The sequence below is a fragment of the Doryrhamphus excisus genome, chromosome 6 (genome assembly GCF_030265055.1).
Source record: "Doryrhamphus excisus isolate RoL2022-K1 chromosome 6, RoL_Dexc_1.0, whole genome shotgun sequence".
In the NCBI taxonomy this organism is placed as follows: domain Eukaryota; kingdom Metazoa; phylum Chordata; class Actinopteri; order Syngnathiformes; family Syngnathidae; genus Doryrhamphus; species Doryrhamphus excisus.
Genome location: NC_080471.1, coordinates 15770290 through 15788311, shown reverse-complemented (window position 1 = coordinate 15788311; position 18022 = coordinate 15770290). Strand labels below are relative to the sequence as shown.

General features: G+C 38.1%; 1 protein-coding gene across 8 annotated transcripts in view; it reads right to left on the bottom strand.

Moving 5' to 3' along the window:
- Window positions 1-18022, bottom strand: part of LOC131130920 (voltage-dependent calcium channel subunit alpha-2/delta-1) — a 76589-nt gene that overhangs the window by 12224 nt on the left and 46343 nt on the right. For 4 of the 8 annotated variants that reach the window (XR_009130121.1, XR_009130122.1, XM_058075074.1 and 1 more), the window contains exons 11-32: window positions 17238-17396; window positions 16189-16293; window positions 15303-15381; window positions 15121-15170; window positions 14966-15055; window positions 14798-14872; window positions 14630-14710; window positions 14171-14245; window positions 13913-13972; window positions 11007-11063; window positions 10824-10895; window positions 10668-10729; window positions 10130-10206; window positions 6296-6356; window positions 6104-6195; window positions 3091-3172; window positions 2282-2344; window positions 1148-1251; window positions 539-634; window positions 297-364; window positions 174-212; window positions 7-78 (exon numbers count right to left, since the gene is read on the bottom strand). Coding sequence is in view for 5 of the 8 variants with exons in the window: in XM_058075074.1 (XP_057931057.1) it covers window positions 7-78; window positions 174-212; window positions 297-364; window positions 539-634; window positions 1148-1251; window positions 2282-2344; window positions 3091-3172; window positions 6104-6195; window positions 6296-6356; window positions 10130-10206; window positions 10668-10729; window positions 10824-10895; window positions 11007-11063; window positions 13913-13972; window positions 14171-14245; window positions 14630-14710; window positions 14798-14872; window positions 14966-15055; window positions 15121-15170; window positions 15303-15381; window positions 16189-16293; window positions 17238-17396 (1719 nt within the window). In the remaining 3 variants the exon portion in view is untranslated. Of the gene's footprint in view, window positions 1-6; window positions 79-173; window positions 213-296; window positions 365-538; window positions 635-1147; window positions 1252-2281; window positions 2345-3090; window positions 3173-6103; window positions 6196-6295; window positions 7646-10129; window positions 10207-10667; window positions 10730-10823; window positions 10896-11006; window positions 11079-12009; window positions 13973-14170; window positions 14246-14629; window positions 14711-14797; window positions 14873-14965; window positions 15056-15120; window positions 15171-15302; window positions 15382-16188; window positions 16294-17237; window positions 17397-18022 lie in introns of those variants that run through there. The other 4 variants (XM_058075076.1, XM_058075078.1, XM_058075077.1 and 1 more) reach the window with 3 other exon arrangements.

Sequence of the window (18022 nt, the reverse complement as noted above, 5' to 3'; positions counted from 1 at the left end):
ACTCACCAGACTAATATAATCATCCTGATTGGACATGAGGAGAAACCCCCCATCATCCAAGATCACACAGTCGACATGCTGAAGCGAAACCAAAAAAAAAGTTATATATGCATAAAAACAATATAAGGTAGCATTAAATGCATTCTATCAGGCTAATAATCATATTACTGTACCTTGTCATTTCTCATACAGCCACAGATCTCATCTTTGCACTAAAAGGAGAACACAATATGTAATTAGACTACATAAGAAGGAACTGCTCATGTCTAAAAGTAAAACTGTGAACCATAACTTACATTCTCTTTAAGTGTGGCGTTCATGAAACTGTTCATCCAGTATGTGACATTGAGTCTCACTCCTACCACTACAAACCAGACCAGAAACAAATGTATTACTTCACATTATCATGTTGTTTTGACATTTATTTTTAGCAAATCTGTCTATTTATCCATCCATCCATCTATCTATCCATTAGAGCATGACAGATACATGTATTGACCTTTTGTCGCAAGCGGCCAATCAATGTGGTATTACTGACCTGCAGGCTTAAGTGTGACTTCATCGACAGTGAGTTCCACGGCTTTGCTGACAAGAATACCTGACTCTGACACAATCTCCCGGCCTTCTGCAGCAACTGAGGAAAAACATACAAGGGAACTGTAACTGTAATCATGGCACATTTGGTCTAAAAACCCTTGTTGAAACTCTCAAAGCTGGCAGCATTTCAGAACCATTGCGGTCGATTGTTGGGACATTCCAAACATTTTTAGCTGCTTGCAATTTATGTTGAGCTGACTGGATGGAGCCTGTGAAGCCAGCCCATGTGTTAATCCAGTCAAGTGTTATCCCAACTCATTGTTTGCCTCCCCTGATGTCTGTTTGAGAGATTAGTGGAGATAAGCAAGAGAGGAAGCACACAGTCCAGGAGTGAGGGTAAGGATGAGTGCTGACAGACATACTGTAAGCAGGGAAAAGAAGAAGGATAAAGAGTGTGATGTCATCAACATACAAGTGCAGTCTTTGCCAAGGAGGCTTGGGATGACATCCAAAGGCAGGGAGCAAGGTAGGCTCAATGCCAGACCACACTGATGAGACTCATGCAACAAAGTGCAAACACAGGCATACACATACAGTATTAAGTTCTTACTGTTAAAAGATGGAGCGGTGAAAATGTACATCTCGTTGTCCAGAGCTCTCTTATAGAAGCTGGACTCGTATGTCTCGGGGTTCTCAATCCACTCTTCACCAGCACTAGAAATAAAAGCACAGTTGCAATAATTAATGCAGTATGTAACAAAAAGTTAATAATTCAGTGAAAAAAATTGTGGGAGACGGGATATCCCTCAAAAGTCAAGTTAGTGAGCATCGAAAGCACAGGTTTCAAACACATGGATCATGTCATTTTACGTGGCCTGTGAAAGCGTGGAAATAATGTATGTCAATAAATCTTAATCTGTCATGAGCGAAGAAAATACTCATGACAAGCTTGTCAACGCACTGAAAAATGCAAATGGTCATGACTTCATTAGTCTGACTCACGATGTCATCTTACAAATAACACAAAAGTCATCACACAGCAACTTAACATTCAAAAGGTGGCTGGAAAATATACAATACAAGTACCAGTGTTTTAAATTAAATAAAATATATATATATATATATATATATATATATATATATATATATATATATATATATATATATATATATATAGTAATGTTATCCTATAATGTTAAATGCATGTAACCAGAGCAAAGCATTTATTTGGAGGACAGGCGGCATTGAAAATGCATGGATGGATGGCACTGCAATGCTGCCTCTGCCCACCAGAGGGAGTCAGAGGAGCGCAGAGGGAGGCTGACAGCATTGCAGCAACTGTAAAGGCCGAAGGGTTAAAAGTTCACGAAAAAAAAGTAGCAGTTTCTGCAGCTGAAATTACGGTGTGTTATGTTGGCTTGTTTGGCACATTGTTCATTCATTTATCACACATTTACATGTTTGAAACCCATGTGTATGAAAGACTAAACTAACAAAAAGAAAATTGAATCAAATATGCATGTGGGTGCTGGATCTGTGGATTTATCCATATCCTGCATGGACCCAATCCTGCACTTTTAAGAAAATAACTCAACAAAGCAGACAAGAAAAGCAGCCAACCTAAAAATATCACAGTCCATTTCAATTTTCACAGCACATATTTGCATGCCGAGATAATTGGCCAAAGCTTGTGTAGTAGTTTTGCAGTGCCAGAGAGTTGAAGAGGAGAAAGTTGAGCGGGTACCTTCTTGGGAAGACTCTTGTGATCCCTCCATCTGTGGCTACAAATCTGGCGACTGTCCCGTTCCTGACAGGATGGAAAAACATGGTCAAGTATTGCGCTGACAAATAGTAAATCTGTGAGTCGCAGTTGGGGAAAAGACACTCTCGACTTTCACAGGACGAATTCTTTGACAATATACAAAGGACCTTTGGAGACTGCTAACTGCTTATCCCGCACAGGTCCACAGGCGAACTGGTGCATATCCCCACTGACTTTAGGGTTCACTACAGGACACTTCTAAAGAGGTGCTAAAATAACAATATGTGCATTTCATGAAGTAATCCATACAGTAGAAAGACCTCTAAGTATAATGCAGTCCATTTCCAGCACTTTAATTCTGTCATTACCTGAAATGTAGCATTTTCGACATGTTTGTGGTGTACGTTGCGGCAGGATTGCCCCCTCCTTTTGAATTTCTGCATGGGTTTGCATATGTGCCAAGAACTTATGCAGGAATAAGAACCTCAATTTGGACAAAACTTGTCTAGTGCGAACCTGATATAGTATTTAACATTTTGCATGCATTCCTTAACCATCAGTGGGTTTACCATGGTAGGAAACAGTATGGGATATGGAATATTTCTACACATCTTTTGGAAGAGTCATTCAATCAGCAATAAGCATATTTTTCTTTCACAACCACTAATTTTGTGAGTAAATTGTGCACGGCCTGAGCGTCAGCTTTGTAATCGTGTGTAGGACAGAGATTTTCACTTCAAAAATAAAGCAGCATGATTACATCTTTGAGTCATAGAAAGTTTGGCACTCACACTTTCTGCTCTTTCCACAAGTCAACCAGCTCAGCTGTCAGACCGGCATCCAAGATTAGTCGACTCACAAGGGACACATTACCTATGATTAAAGACAGATCTTGTCTACATATCATGCACATCATTTCTTCACCATAGTAATACTAACAGGGAGAGTGTGCTCATGACAACAATGGCAGTCTAATGCCAGGGAAGTGAACTAAATTGGGCTTATGGCTGTCAAGAAGAAGAAGAGTGATGAGAAGTAAAGGGAAGAAGAAAGAGTTATGGAGGTTAAAGTTGAACAAATTAATGTCATTTATATGTCGGACTGATTCATATTAGAACAGTTTCCTTATTTAGTGGATCCGCGGTTTTCGTCATTAATCCATCCCAAAAGGTCAGACAAAAACCAAAGCATGAAAACCGTTGTATATTTAACATAAAGAAAACAAAGCAAAATTAAGATCAACTTTATTGAAGACTAGCAAACACAGAGATGGGGGTGAAAGGAATGGAATAGCCATGCGGATGCTATGTCACTTGAGTCCATTACTAACTTAACTTTAGAGGAGACCTACTATGCTTACTTTCATGCCTTTACACGGACAATCACAGGTAAATCCTTAAAACACCGACTGACTTACATTTATTCAAAGAGTGTCAAGGAGAGCCAAGAATCAACCAGGTCGGAGCTGGCGAGCTTTCAACGCACCTTCATCGCACTATTGTGTCACAAAATTTTCACTGAAAATCGAGCTGAAAATGTGGACACCTCCCTCTGGTGCACTGCCACGCCCATCTACACTCAGCTCATCCTACCAGTTTACCAAAGTGGCTGTGCACAGTGGTGCGCTGGATAAAATTACCACTACACGGGTGCGCCACGTTCTGCCACACTGTGTGCCACCTTGTGGTGCAGCACAAAAGAGAGCCCTGAGTCACAAATGCATGTACTATTATGCTTTGTTGGGGCATTGTTTTGCCATAAAATAATTGAGACAGTGTAAGAAAAAAAACAAGACATATTTTAATCAACTATCTTAATCAAAAACTGAATCCTTGGAAAATTGGGGCATGCAAAAACCGAGGTTTCACTGTATAAACATTTAAACCATTGTGTCAAACAGATTATCATGCTGTTGCTATTTACTCTTGTTTGGTGGTGTGTTGGCAGTTTTACAATTTATTCATTTAACGGTCGGGAGCTTCAGTGGCGTGTGGAAGAACCGCACATTGCTCTGGGATGGCAGTGTTTCCCTTAGGTCAGGGGTGTCAAACTCAATCTAGCATAGAAAATTGATGGATGGGACAGTCCGTGAGATATATAACCTGGAAGTGTTTGCATCTGTGGAATGGGCAGCATTTCCTCGCAAGTAGTTAAAGTGATCGCTTCTTATGCCTTTTAAAGTGTTTTTTGTACAGACTGGGTGGAATGGATAAAGTGTTGTTGTTTTTAGTCATGTAAAGTTAAATTATTTTGCCTTTTGGTGTGAATCTGGCACCCTTATTAACAATGATTGTGAATTTTGTGCTATGGACAATATGTATTTAAAATGAAAATGGCAGAGTGGTTTATACTGGAAGAATTGGTGGGCCAACTCAATGCTATTCTCCAAACAGTTCTGTGGGCCGGATTAAATTGCATTGAGGGGCCAAATTTGGCCCCCAGACCTGAGTTTGACACTCCTGACTTAGGTACACAGCCACTGGAGTAGCTGAAGAACATAGACACAAACATGCGAACACATGCACACGCAAGGCATCGGCCTCTGCATCATGATTGCTCCCTGAGAGTTATATTTGCTAAGCACCACCTTTTATAATAAAAATGTATCTAAAAATGAATCCACTATCTTCTCGGGGGGATGGGGCGCCCTCCCTCATATACTAGTAGGGAAAACACCGGATGGCATTCTAGGAGTTGTCATGCATCCACACTGAGTTGGGCTGACATTAGGACGAGAGTTGGGCATCGAGTTTCAAGCATCTGTAGAGACCAGGATTAATATTGCGATTTTCCTGAGATCATTCAGATGTTTGTTTTTTGATTCCTAGTATCATGAAAAACAGCTTACACCAACATTTTTAGAATGACTTTTCAGAACGAAACATATTTTTTTAAAAATTGATAAAAAGCTCATATCATTAAAACAAATGTGAAAAAATCAGATATTTCATCCAAGAGCTAGGTTTAGCACCCTCATTTAAACCAAACAAACTTGTATCACCCCGTCTCTTAAAATTATCGGAATTGAGAATTCCTAGGAACTGGGTTTGAAAAGAGGAATCGGAACCAGGATTATTAAAACTCAAATGATGCCCAACCCTGGTTAGGACCATTGGCAGGCCACTCCAAATCTTAGGGGTTCTCTGAAAAAAAAGTTTTGCCAGTTTTACATGTACTTGCTTTCTTGTCATGTACTGACAAGAAGCATCGTTTTAACAGAGAAATAATCAATACACAACTTTATGCACTTTTTGTTTTATGCATACACTGTAAAGCGTTCTCAACTGCTCTTTAAGACACAAAACTATTCAGAGGCAGCTGTAGGACAAGACCTGAGTGTGACCTTGGCTTCAAATGGATCAGGAATAGCTGTATCCATTAGCAGGGGATAATGGCGGTAAGCTATACCAGGGGTGAGATCCATTAGAAGATGACCAATCAAACACTATGAGTCACTGTGCAGAATGACAACGTAAGGCTTCTAGGAAGCTAAGTCGATCAGCCTGATGTCACCCTGCTCAGACCTGACTAATCAAATTAGCAGAGTCATGATCTGCCTTTCAGACGCTGACCACTGGGGAAGATTGGGGACGTCACCACACATGCACACACACACACACACACACACACACACACACACACACACACATATACAGTACATACACGCATGTCTCCAATGTTATAATGATACAAACACACAGCAGTGCTACACAATGTACATTGATAAAGGCAACATCAGGGGGAAACACTATTATTTGCTAATATGTCGGGTTTAAAAACAAAACAAAGTGATGCATGACTCACATGCATCTGGAGTGTTCCTATCAATGTACTGGTTGAATTCAAGGAGAAACTGGGTGTTGTTGAGTGACAACTTCAGCTCTTTGCAGTACTCCCTGAAGAAACAGCAACCGTCAGTTTCACTCTCAGCACCATGTTTGCTCCGGCATGCTCAACAAGACTCTTAAAGGTGAAAAAAAAAATATCTCCACTCACCGTGGAGCGATGAAGGTGTAACCAAATTCATCAAAGTTCTCCAGCTGGATGGTTTCCATCACTTTGGAAAACACACATATAAAAATGCAGATGGGTGATGGAAATGTTGGCACCTTTCACAATGAGGTTATGAAACCTTTGAAGTCATAAAGTTTGAGTAAACTTTAGTGGTTCTACTGTATTTTCATGAAAATACGGAATTGCATTAGATATGACTACATATGCATGAATATGACAACCAGTCCCATACACATTGACATGGACACATGAAATATTGCACAGATATGAAGTGCTGGGTAAAGACAAAGGGGTGATGGGTGGAAGCTCACAAAGACTGAAATACTTGCCTGTTTGCCCTGTGACCCCCATGAAGAAAGAGAGCAGGAGAATAAAGTGAAAAAGATGTAGTCGTGATACCTGGGATAATAGTCTCATATAAAATACAATATCAGAGGAGAACTAGCATGTCATAAAAAGAAAATCTCTCTCAGATCAGATCTATGCTTAAAATCTTATAAATGGCAAGACAGGCGTCGATGATCATCATTCACTACCACTCTCTTAAAGTGAAGACGTTTTGGATTTTTAGAGTGTACTTAGCGGCGTGGTGCTGTCTGCAAAAGCCATCACTGAGCGCCCACTTTGAACATTGTCATGGAAATGTGGTGCAGGGATGAAACAACGTCCTTCATGTAAGAATATGACAATATGGCAGATTCATTGCCTGTTTCTTTATGGGCTGCAATGCACCATGTCGCTCATATACAGTATATATAGCACCCCCGTTCTATGCATGCATGTTTATCCAGCATGAAGACAATATCTTATGCGTCAGTAGGGAGAGAACAGAGATGTGTTGATGTATTGGTGGTCTGGCTGTGGAGTGAAACTTTAGACTGCCGCACACCAAATTTTCAAGTCCTTGCCTCGCTCTCTGTAGCAAAGCGTCACCGTGAGTTTTTCGGTCTTTAACAACCCTGTAAACGTTGACAGACTCTTTATGGCAGGGAGGTAGTGACACAAAGGCCAAATCACTCAGTCAAAATCTCATCTATTGGGATAACGGCGCCATTAGCCAGCAGTACTTTGTGGAGACACATCAAAGTGATGAAAATTCACCAAAGACAGATGTTTTTTAAGCTGAAGTCGTGTTTTTCTACCACTAATAATACCCTGTGAGGCATCTTTAAGCTTTTTCAAAGAAGAGTATTCATCGCGCCATCAGCAACAGAATTTTAAAATGTAACAATCACGCACTTTTTGAACGGCATAAATATATTCAAGCAGGAGAAGGAACATCACAATGCAAAAGAATGACACAGAAAAGTAAGTACTTGCCCCAAGTTGATGCTGTATATGTCCAGCAAAGAAGACAGAGAAGAACATGCCTCAAAGTCAGAATACCAAGACACAAATCACAACATATAACAACTAGATTTTTGTGCTTATAAATCATCAGTGTAATTTATGAGCAACAATTAGCTTATTAGTAGAAAATTTTATAAAGAGAAACCAGAACTGAAAAGAAAATGATGAAAAGTAGTAGTAGAATTTCCCCCAAATTGTGTACTTGAAAAACAATGTTAAAATGTCAAATACATAAAAATACATAAAACATTAACTTATTATATTAAAAGCATTCTATTTATATTAAAGCTTTGGGATGTTTTTTTGTGCGGAGAGACTTTTTTCTCCCCAAATTCTCTTGTTGTTATTAAATGAAAGTAATAAAATAAAATTGCAATCTACTCGCAGGTAATTCTCCAATAATTACAATTCTATAAAAATAAAAATCATAGATATAGAGTACAGAAAAATCTAAGAATGCACTTCGATGAAACCAATCCAATCCTACAAGCTATGTAAACTCTGTGTTATAGTTGACAAACAAATTAGTGTAATATCTCATGAGAAAGAACAATGAACAAGCTGCAAAAATGACCTTTGGCCTGCATTGTTCTCACACTGCAGTACATAGCTTTCATTTTATGCAGCCATTTTTGTCAATTTTTGTCTGCTTTTTGCCAGACTGTCCCTTACTTAAAATGTGTGCAGGGTGGAAAATGGGACATTACGTCACAGGGACAGCTTTTTGCCAGCCTGTACAGGCACACAAGCATGCACTCACAAAATGTGCAAAGTGCAAAATATTGCAAAACCAACAAAATGGTACACGGTAAAACTGTTGCATGTTTTGAGTAAACACTTCGCTAAAATGTCACTTAATACATTAATTCGAAAATATCAGGAGGTCTCATAAGACATGATGAAATATCCCATTTGCAGAAAATCTGTCTTGCGAGAAGCCAATCAAATCATGAACTGTGGCATTGCTGCTATGAATGATAATACAATAATATGGTAGTAGCCGTGCGCAAGGCATCGTTGGAACAACACATGTGGGTCGCACACTATAAACCTTGTAATATAACCAACCTCGGAGTTCTCAGCGTCTGCGAGTGATGTGTGGCTGTTTGTTCCGTTGTTGAATGTTCCCGAGACCAAAAAATGGTTAGTGGGGACAGCTGGAGTAATTCTACATTTGATCAAAGTTACTTAGAATTGTAAGTTCAAAACACATACTTCGGACTTGTCTGCACCCTTAATCATTGAGCGGTTGCATTTACGCTCATTGTTTACGCAGCACTTTACAAGAACCGGACCATCACTGCTGCTAACAAACCTCATACATAACAGATCTGTGTTAACAACTTGGTCGCTATATTCAGTGAGTAGAGTTTTGCAGTAAAAGTGAAAATCAGGAAGTGTCAGTTGTTCTAAATATCTGCTGTGCACATCTCAGATTGTACATAAGTATCGCCGTGCATTGCCAGTCTGAAAGAAGGCAGACCTTGTACTCCTTGTCACCTGGCAACATAACAGACAAAATGAATTGCCTGTGAGAAAAATACATGTAACAAAGGCCAATTCCGCAACTGTATTTAAGGAAATATTACATTTTTATGACATATTATTATTTATTATTAGGGATGCTCTGATCAGGGTTTAATGCTGATGAAATTGGCTGATACCGATCACATAGATGAAGTGTAAATATTGAAATGTACTATTGGCTATTGTGGCACAATACACATTTCAAAACACACCTGCATTCGTTTGTGACGATACAAATAACAAAGTTTGTTTGTCCTGTCGTATTTCTTCATTGCACTGTTCTTAAAATGAATGTTAAAACCTCATCTTGTCTTGTTTATGTGGACCTAACCTTGTGCGAGTTGCGTGTCTCCTGACACCCCTATTAGTAATATCATTTTTTTGCATTTTGACATGGAAACATAAGGAGTGATATTTTACCCTATATGTGTTAAAAAACAGATACAAAATTCTAAATACAAGTTTAAACAGGAAGTTAAATTCAATTATTTGAAAGATCTTAATTCTGATATAAGATGGCCTTAGTACAAGGTACATCACACGTGCAGTCGCTTCATAGTACATTAACAAGGATGTTCATAATTTGTACTTGTGCGGTACAAACTGGTTACGCAAGAAAAGCTGAACATAGGGAGGCGAAAGAGGGTCAGAACAAAAAGTGTGGCAGAAGAATACAAGTTAGGGAGGATCAAAAGAAGCACAGCACACTCGGGTTGGGTCACTGACAAGAAGAAGATCCTGTGCTTCAGCATGCATGGGAGTGCATGGCCACTGACCAGTAGGTTACACTACAAAAGAAAAGCACGGTGGGGATGCGCTTGATGCGAGCTAAGGAGTGGCTGCGTTTCCAGCTGGGAAGCAACAGTAGTGACCCAAGTAGGGCCATTAAAAGACAAATAAAAGAGCTGTTTACTTCATGATAGACTGTGTGGTACTCACACATTGCTTGTTTGATGTCATCACCCAGTTTGGCTTGAATGAAGTGTTCGCTGTATTTGGGCAGAACAAGGGCCAGGCTGCAGAAAAGATCATCAAAGTCAATAGTAATAATAATAATGTGTGTGAAATTTCCAATAATAAACAAAAAAGGGTTATTATTTTCTATCGAGCTAGTAACTAGCAAGCTGATGTATCTGCTCATATACATTAGAGCCAATTTGTGACCTTTTATAACATTTTTATGTCTTTAGCCAGCAGCTTCAAACAGACAACTTGTTTTATTTTAAGGAGAAGGATATGTGCCTGAAGTTTTTTGGTGCTTTTATACATATTTTATTCACAGATATGTCACTTTTATTATGAAATGACCACAAAAACACATGATATTACAGTGTGTGAGTGGATATCTGTTTGTAAATAGTGCAAGGAAATCCTGGCATCAAACACTATACAGTAGTGACCCCTTGTGGCTGAAGTAGCATCATCGGTCCTCAAGAGACCTGAACAGAACATAAAACATCTACTTTTGGTGACTCACCTGTAATCAGTTCCATTGACGGGTGCCCATGTGTAGGTTCTGATTCCTCGATCAATGTATCTCTACAAGAGGTAACATCCGTGGTTGGACTAGGAATTGCCATTTAGCTTTTGCTTAGTACTTAAATTACTCATATAAAAAAAAAAAATCTCTCACCTCATCCTGAGTTTTCACCAGTGTCTGAATGGTGCGTTCGCCTGTCTCACCATCAATCATCATTCTCCGAATCTGCAAGATGAGACCGATACTATTTGATTTACTGTACCTGTAGAAAGGTTCTGTACCACTACTTAAGAACTACCTCATAAACATGACACATATTTATGTATTTACAACTACCTCTACTTTAATGTCGTTCTCCAGCTCAGCATCCAGAAAGTCCAACGTCACAGGCTCCTGGAATTTAGGATTCTATAGAGATATGATTATAATTTGGTCATTAAAATCATAAATATCATCACTTGTGTGACAAAAAAATGTCAGCTTTTCAGCAAAATCTACTATAAAAATATTACATAGTCTTTTTTTTCTTACTGCTAGGCAGTATTTTAAAAGTACACCAGACTTAAATATCTATCCACCCTGGACTGATTGCCAGCCAATCGAAGGGCTGGTTTATCTGTTCCTGAATGTCACCACTGCACCTGTTTTGCACCCTCGGTATGTACTGTATGTTCATGAAGATAGTTTAAGACAATGACACCAATATTCTTGCTGCTGTAGTATTGGTCAGTGATCTCAAGCCAACAGTGGGGTACAACAGTGAAGGCCTCCTAAAGCATCTCCAGGAAGTAAAAGTTACAATTTTGAATGTTGGAAAAATAATTATGTCACTATCTTAAGGTGCAGGGAATTGCATTAGGAGACATTTTTTCCACATGCTGACCCCAAAGACTTTTATATCCTTTTGCATCTTAATAATGTCACTGGATATAATTACCTTATATAAGAGCCTCTACGTCATTTGCACAACAATGTTCTTTCATATTTCTGGGCCAGTCTAAATGTAAGGCATGAAAAATATAAAGTAAATCAGAGAAGTGTTTAAAATGAAAAATAGACAGACATAAATAGCTTTATTATGGTATAAAATGGAATCTGCAGTATTATAGTCCTATTGTATTGCTCTTATTTGTGCCAGATGAGATGATGCCAATGGAATGAAAGGACACTACTGTCCTCTTTTTTTTTTACACAGCAAACCCAATTAAATACAAAAAAATATATATATATATATATATATATATATATATATATATATATATATATATATATATTAAACGCATGGATAAGAAGTGTGTAAAATATTCAATGGCATAACCATATTGCATGAGTTTCTTACTTTTGGTGGCAAGTACAAATGCAATGGAGCGGCAATGAAAGATGATGCATCTCAGCATGAATAAGAGAGAGGAATATAAAAAAAAGGAATAAATGATCAAGGGCTAGCAATGATGCATGACACAGAATAAGACATCAAACATGTTGAAGAACGACAAGGAAAGGAGAAAAAGGAAATGATTAGAGACGGGAAGGAATAAAAAGAGGGGAGGGGAATGTTTAATGTCCATGTAAGAGTCGTGTCAAAATATTAATTGTCAAAAGACTTCAAATTGTTCTATGATTTTTTTTTTTTTGCATAGGACACATTTTTGATACAGCTCTTGCAATGGATCTTTGCAGGTGCAAAATTGTTGGTACCCTTTGGTTAATGAAAGAAAATCTCACAATGTTCACAGAAATAACTTGAATCTGACAAAAGTAATAATAAATGTAAAAAAAATCTATGAACGAGCAATGGAAGTCAGACATTGCTGTTAAACCATGCTTCAAAATAATTATTTCAACATTAAAGCCTGGACAAACATGATGGTACCCTTAACTTAATACCATTGCAATCAAAGATTCCTGTAACAGTCAATGAGACTTTGGCACCACTCAGTAGGTATTTTGGCCCGCTCCTCGTGAGCAAACAGTTGTCTCAGATTAGAAGCGTGCCTTTCCCAGACGGCATGTTTCAGCTCCTTCCAAAGATGCTCAATAGGATTTAGGTCAGGGCTCATCGAAGGTTACTTTTGAATAGTGTAATGTTTTCCTCCTAGCCATTTTTGGGTGTTTTTAGTTGCATTGTGTGTCATTGTCCTGTTGCAACACCCATGACCTTCGACTGAGACCAAGCTTTCTGACACCGGCAAGCACATTTCTCTCTAGAATCCCTTGATAGTCTTGAGATTTGATTCTACTCTGAACAGATTGAAGACACCCTGTGCCAGATGCAGCAAAGCAGCCTGAGAACATCACAGAGCCTCGTTCATGTTTCACAGTAGGGACAATGTTCTTTTCTTGATATGCTTCATCTCTGTGAACATAGAGCTAATGTGCCTTGGCAAAAAGTTCCATTTCTGTCTCGTCTGTCCATAGAACATTATCACAGAAGCTTTGTGGCCTGTCAATATGTAGTTGGCAAATTCCGGTCTGGCTTTTTTATGATTTGTTTTCAACAATGGTTTCCTCCTTTTGCTGTCTCCCATCAAGTCAAATTTGGTTCAACAACAGGTGGATCTTGAAGTTCACCTTTATATCTTTCTAAGTTTTTCTTGGCTGCTTTGTTATCATTCGTATTATCTGTCTTTTTCATTTGTCATCAATTTTCCTCCCACAACCACATCCAGGGAGGTTAAACTTCTGAATAATATGTGCAACTGTAGTCATAGGAACATCAAGCTGCTTGGAGACGGTCTTATAGCCTTTACCTTTAACATGCTTGTCAATAATTTTCTTTCGAATCACCTGAGACAACTCTTTCCTTTGCGTCCTCTGGTCCATGTGGAACACACCACATCACCAAACAGCACAGTCTTTACCTGTCGCCCTAAAATTTCGGCCCACTAACTGATAGTAGAGTGTAGACCCCTGTGAAGTCTTTTCTAGGGGTACCATCATTTTTGTCCAGGCCTGCTTCATTGGTTTATTTAAAATAACTCAGTTTAAGCATGGTTGAAAAGCAATGTCTGACTTTAATTGCTTAAATTTCATATAATTTTTATTAATTTTTTGTTACTTTTGTCGTATTCAAGGTATTTCAGTGACCATTGCGGAGGGTCCCACCAATTTTGTCCATGTGTGTACCTACAGTATTGTTGGAGCTTCTGAGGTCCTAATTGAAAAGGAGAAGCACTCACTCTACCTCACTTGTTTATCCACTACTTCTACTTCTATCTTAAACACCCTCTACCTGATCTCACCTCGTGAAATGTGACAGCATACTTATTATTGAGCCTGAGACTCCTGTTATGGATCCTTTTCTAGATGCAATCATGGAAAAGTGTAAAAAGCACCGTACTGACCCAAGAGGAGCTGTGTTGGATTTTATGGTCTAGAGATTTTTGCATCCAAACTAGCAACTGGTGCCAAAGACTTCTCCCCCAGCGAGTTACAGAATGTTATCAACATACCAAAAAACTCCCAGTGGCAGATGAAGCCTCAAAAAGTGAATGCTGTACCTTTGGTTGGAGATTGGGGTGCAACAGTACATAGCCGTTTGGATCAATGGCAAAATAGTATCCATTCGGGCCAATCTGGATGGAGAGAGCACAGGAAGGAGAATTACAGTGCATACATCTTTTTTGTTTACCTATACGTTACGTCACAAGATAGGATGGTATGCGAAATTGGGTCTACGAGAAGGAGACAAGACACGGTTTTAACATTACTTTTAAGAAAAGAACACATATATGCATATGACAATATATTGCAAATTTCCTAATGTAATGGAATTGCATTACACTATTTGCATTCTGTTGGTATGCTCCTGGCCCCGTCACCACCCAAAGAGACTGTATGACTGACAAAAGGGTCACTCTATTCATGCCGTAAACTATAGAACAAACTCGCCAAGGTGCTGAAACCAATGTACAGTATGAACCTTCACAAAAAAAAGACACACTTGGTGTTCAACTCACAGTGAAACGTGGTGTGAGCTTTTTGATGTCATTCAGAGACACGTCAATCCCCATCACGCCAAGAATGAGCTGATTTTGATGCTGAGAGACAGTGGGAGAGATATGAAGATAAATACACCGCACCCTATGGTTGACGCCGCATGAGATTATGTGATTACTTCACAGCACCTCGCCATTCCTGTCATCTTTAGTCTTGGTCTTATTAAAGACAGGAAGTGTCCCGGTAATAACAAGACCCAGTTCCTGAGTGAGAGACAACCACCACACACACGCATAAGCATTTTCTGAGCATGGGAGATAACGTTTGTACAAGTACAGGGGAAAAAAAAGTCAGACCAGTGCATCGAGGTAGACATTTGTCCATTGAACTTGTTTGGCTTGCTTGTCTGCCAGAACCATGGGTCTTCCCAGGACATCCAGGTACTCCTACATAAGAGAAAACACTGTGTTATGACGGGTAAAAAAAACTAGAATAAAAAATAAAGATTTACCTGTGTGTTGATTCGTATGGCTCCAATAGAAGGGATCTCATAGAAATAACCTGTATTAAAAATTGCATACAAAAAGTCCATCAGTAGACGGAACAGTTGAAGCCCCCCACCACCACCCCCGTTCAGCATTTTCATCTCATTCCCTAGAATTGTATACAGTGTGAATATGCATTGTATTGCACCTTTATTGGAGCAGGCCATCCACTGAATGGGTCCTTTGTCATAATTGTGCTGTCCAACCGAGAAGGTGAAGATTCTAACCTAGAATATTAATACCATACAGACAAAGCAACATACAATGGTGTTAAAAAAACAGATAAGATGTTAATTAATTGCATTTTTATTTGTTAAATATAATTCAGTGCAATTCTCTATGAATTTAGAAGCCAATTTTGAACAATATCAAACAAATATGATAAAATATTGCATTCCAGTAATAACACTGTTAAATTAGGCTGAGGTTCTAACAATTAACTTTCAATGTCCCATAAAGGGCATCCAAATAGTTATTAATCATACAACCCTACAATGTTATATTAAAGAAACTGCATGATTAATCTCATTCATTTTGTGGAGATGTATCAAGAATAACAGGCCTAATTAACTGATTATGAGCAATCAGGTCATTAAGTATTAGTAACTTCAGTATTAGTGTAAAATCCAATCCATAATTCACCAGATTTATACTAACATTATTTGCATAAACATAACGTTGCACATGGCTTCCCATTAATGAGGTTCATATTGAGATTTTAAAGACATGAACTCTGAGCTTTTCATTAGGTGTGCTGCCTTTAAGGTAAGCAGCACATGAAGTGTTAAGTGTTTGTGGCTTTTATCAGCATAAAAAGTGGAAGGATGTGGATGGTTTAGCCTAAGGGGAGCTCCAAAAAGCTCAAACGGAAGCATTTCCACAAATCTCAAGCAACATAAAACGTGAAAGCAACTAACATTTGTGATGAATACTACTGAAGAAAATAATACAATTGGGAAAGGCTTTCTCTGAGTTGTTTTCAGATTGTGGTATGATGTGTGTGTTGTGTGTGCGCATTGGGTGTGTTCTTATACTTTTTTGTCTGCGTTGTATTTCTCCAGTATGGCCTGGGCTCGTTCTTCTCCTCCATCAGTAAACAGCATGATGATCTTGTTACAGTTTGCTCTGCTCACATTAGTCTGGTTGCAAAAACAAACAAAGCCAAAATGGCAGTTATTGGGATTTTGGATACATTGCACATACCCTGGTACCAAACATGTATAATTAGGATATTTTTTCAGCAAACACTGAGATGTCAGTCATAATGACGTTGAAATTTGGCAATAGATATACCACATTTTGCAGTTTACTTAACATTTCAAGGAAAATATGAAAGTGAAGTAGAGGTTTGAGGCATTATGCTAATATAACTTTTATTCTGCTATTACGATGTTTTTTTATATTCAATTGACACCTTTATATAATAAAATTGCTCAATTTAAACTGTAACTGTGCAGCAACGGGGGGGGCATTCAACTTATGTAACACATTAGTCCAGCAGGTGGCAGCAAAAGACAATAGTACTGTCTTGTCTTAGCTACTTGTTTTGATAAACTTTATTAGCGGGAAATCTCATAATGGCATTCATTTTATGTAAAAAAAAAAAAAAAAAAAAACAAATCTGAATAAAAGAAAGGATTAAACAGTGTTTCTGTTACTTACTCTACTAATGTTGTTATTGTTGTCCAGTAACAGTTAATCAATTAAATTAGTATTCCAAAAGTAAAATGCTAAAATGCTAAATCCAAAATATTTGACGTATTTGAAAGTGTTTCAAAAGAGTAATGCAATAAATTACTTTCCATGGTAACTAATTACATTTAATAAGGAGTAATTCTGTTACTAATATAATAAAATTTTGGGGAAAGTAACTAGTAACAAAAACTCCTTTTTGAAAGTAATATGCTGGTTGCAAATTAAAAATATAGCAAATATACCAAAGTAGCTCATACACATTAACTTGTCTTTGAATAATTTGTTTGTGAACAAATGAAAAGAAAAACAAAAAAGTTTTACACAAAAGCAACAACAAAATACCAAAGTAAGAGTAAAGTAAAATATTTAAAATAATATCAAATATTACCGCAGAGAGCTGCTCAAAAGCAAATTCGAATCCCTTTGTGTAGTTTGTAATTCCTTTTGCTGTGATATTCTGGACTGCGTCTTTCAGCAACTTCTTGTTCCTCACATTGGCTTGAACCAGATGGTCAAAACACGCCGTCTTCTTCACCCTAGTATTGAACTGTGACAAAACAGCAAGGCATTATGACTTCAATATAAACATCCATACAAAAAATTAGTTGTAATTAGTCATACGGTGATATGAAAAGGTTTTAAAAAAAATTCAGTTATTTCAGTTAAATATTTCATATAGCAGATGAACGCAATGATAAATGAGAGGTGAATTGATTTGAATTCCTTTAGCACTAATTATTGGAACGCAAAATTTGTTTGGTAAACTCATTGAATCTAAACCTGCATACACAAGTGAAGCCAATCATGAGAAAAGGTATTCAAAGGTATTCACAAGGTATTGTATATGAACGGTAGCACCCTGGTAGCCTCAAAACAACTGCCAAATGACCTGAGAGCAAACATTGTTCAACATCGTGGTTTAGGGGCGGGATACAGAAGTTAGCTGAGAGATTTCAGCTGTTCCACTCTGAGGAACAAAGTGAGGAAATGCAAAACCATTTTTCTGTTGGTGTGCCCAAAATTATGCACCATGTATGGCTGTTTTGGTCTGCTATATGATATAGTATTTCACTGAAATGGCTGATCCGAACAACTAATGATTTATAAAGGAAAATCTTGAAAATTATCAGGGGTCCCCAAACTTTTTCATACCACTTTATATGCACATTCGTC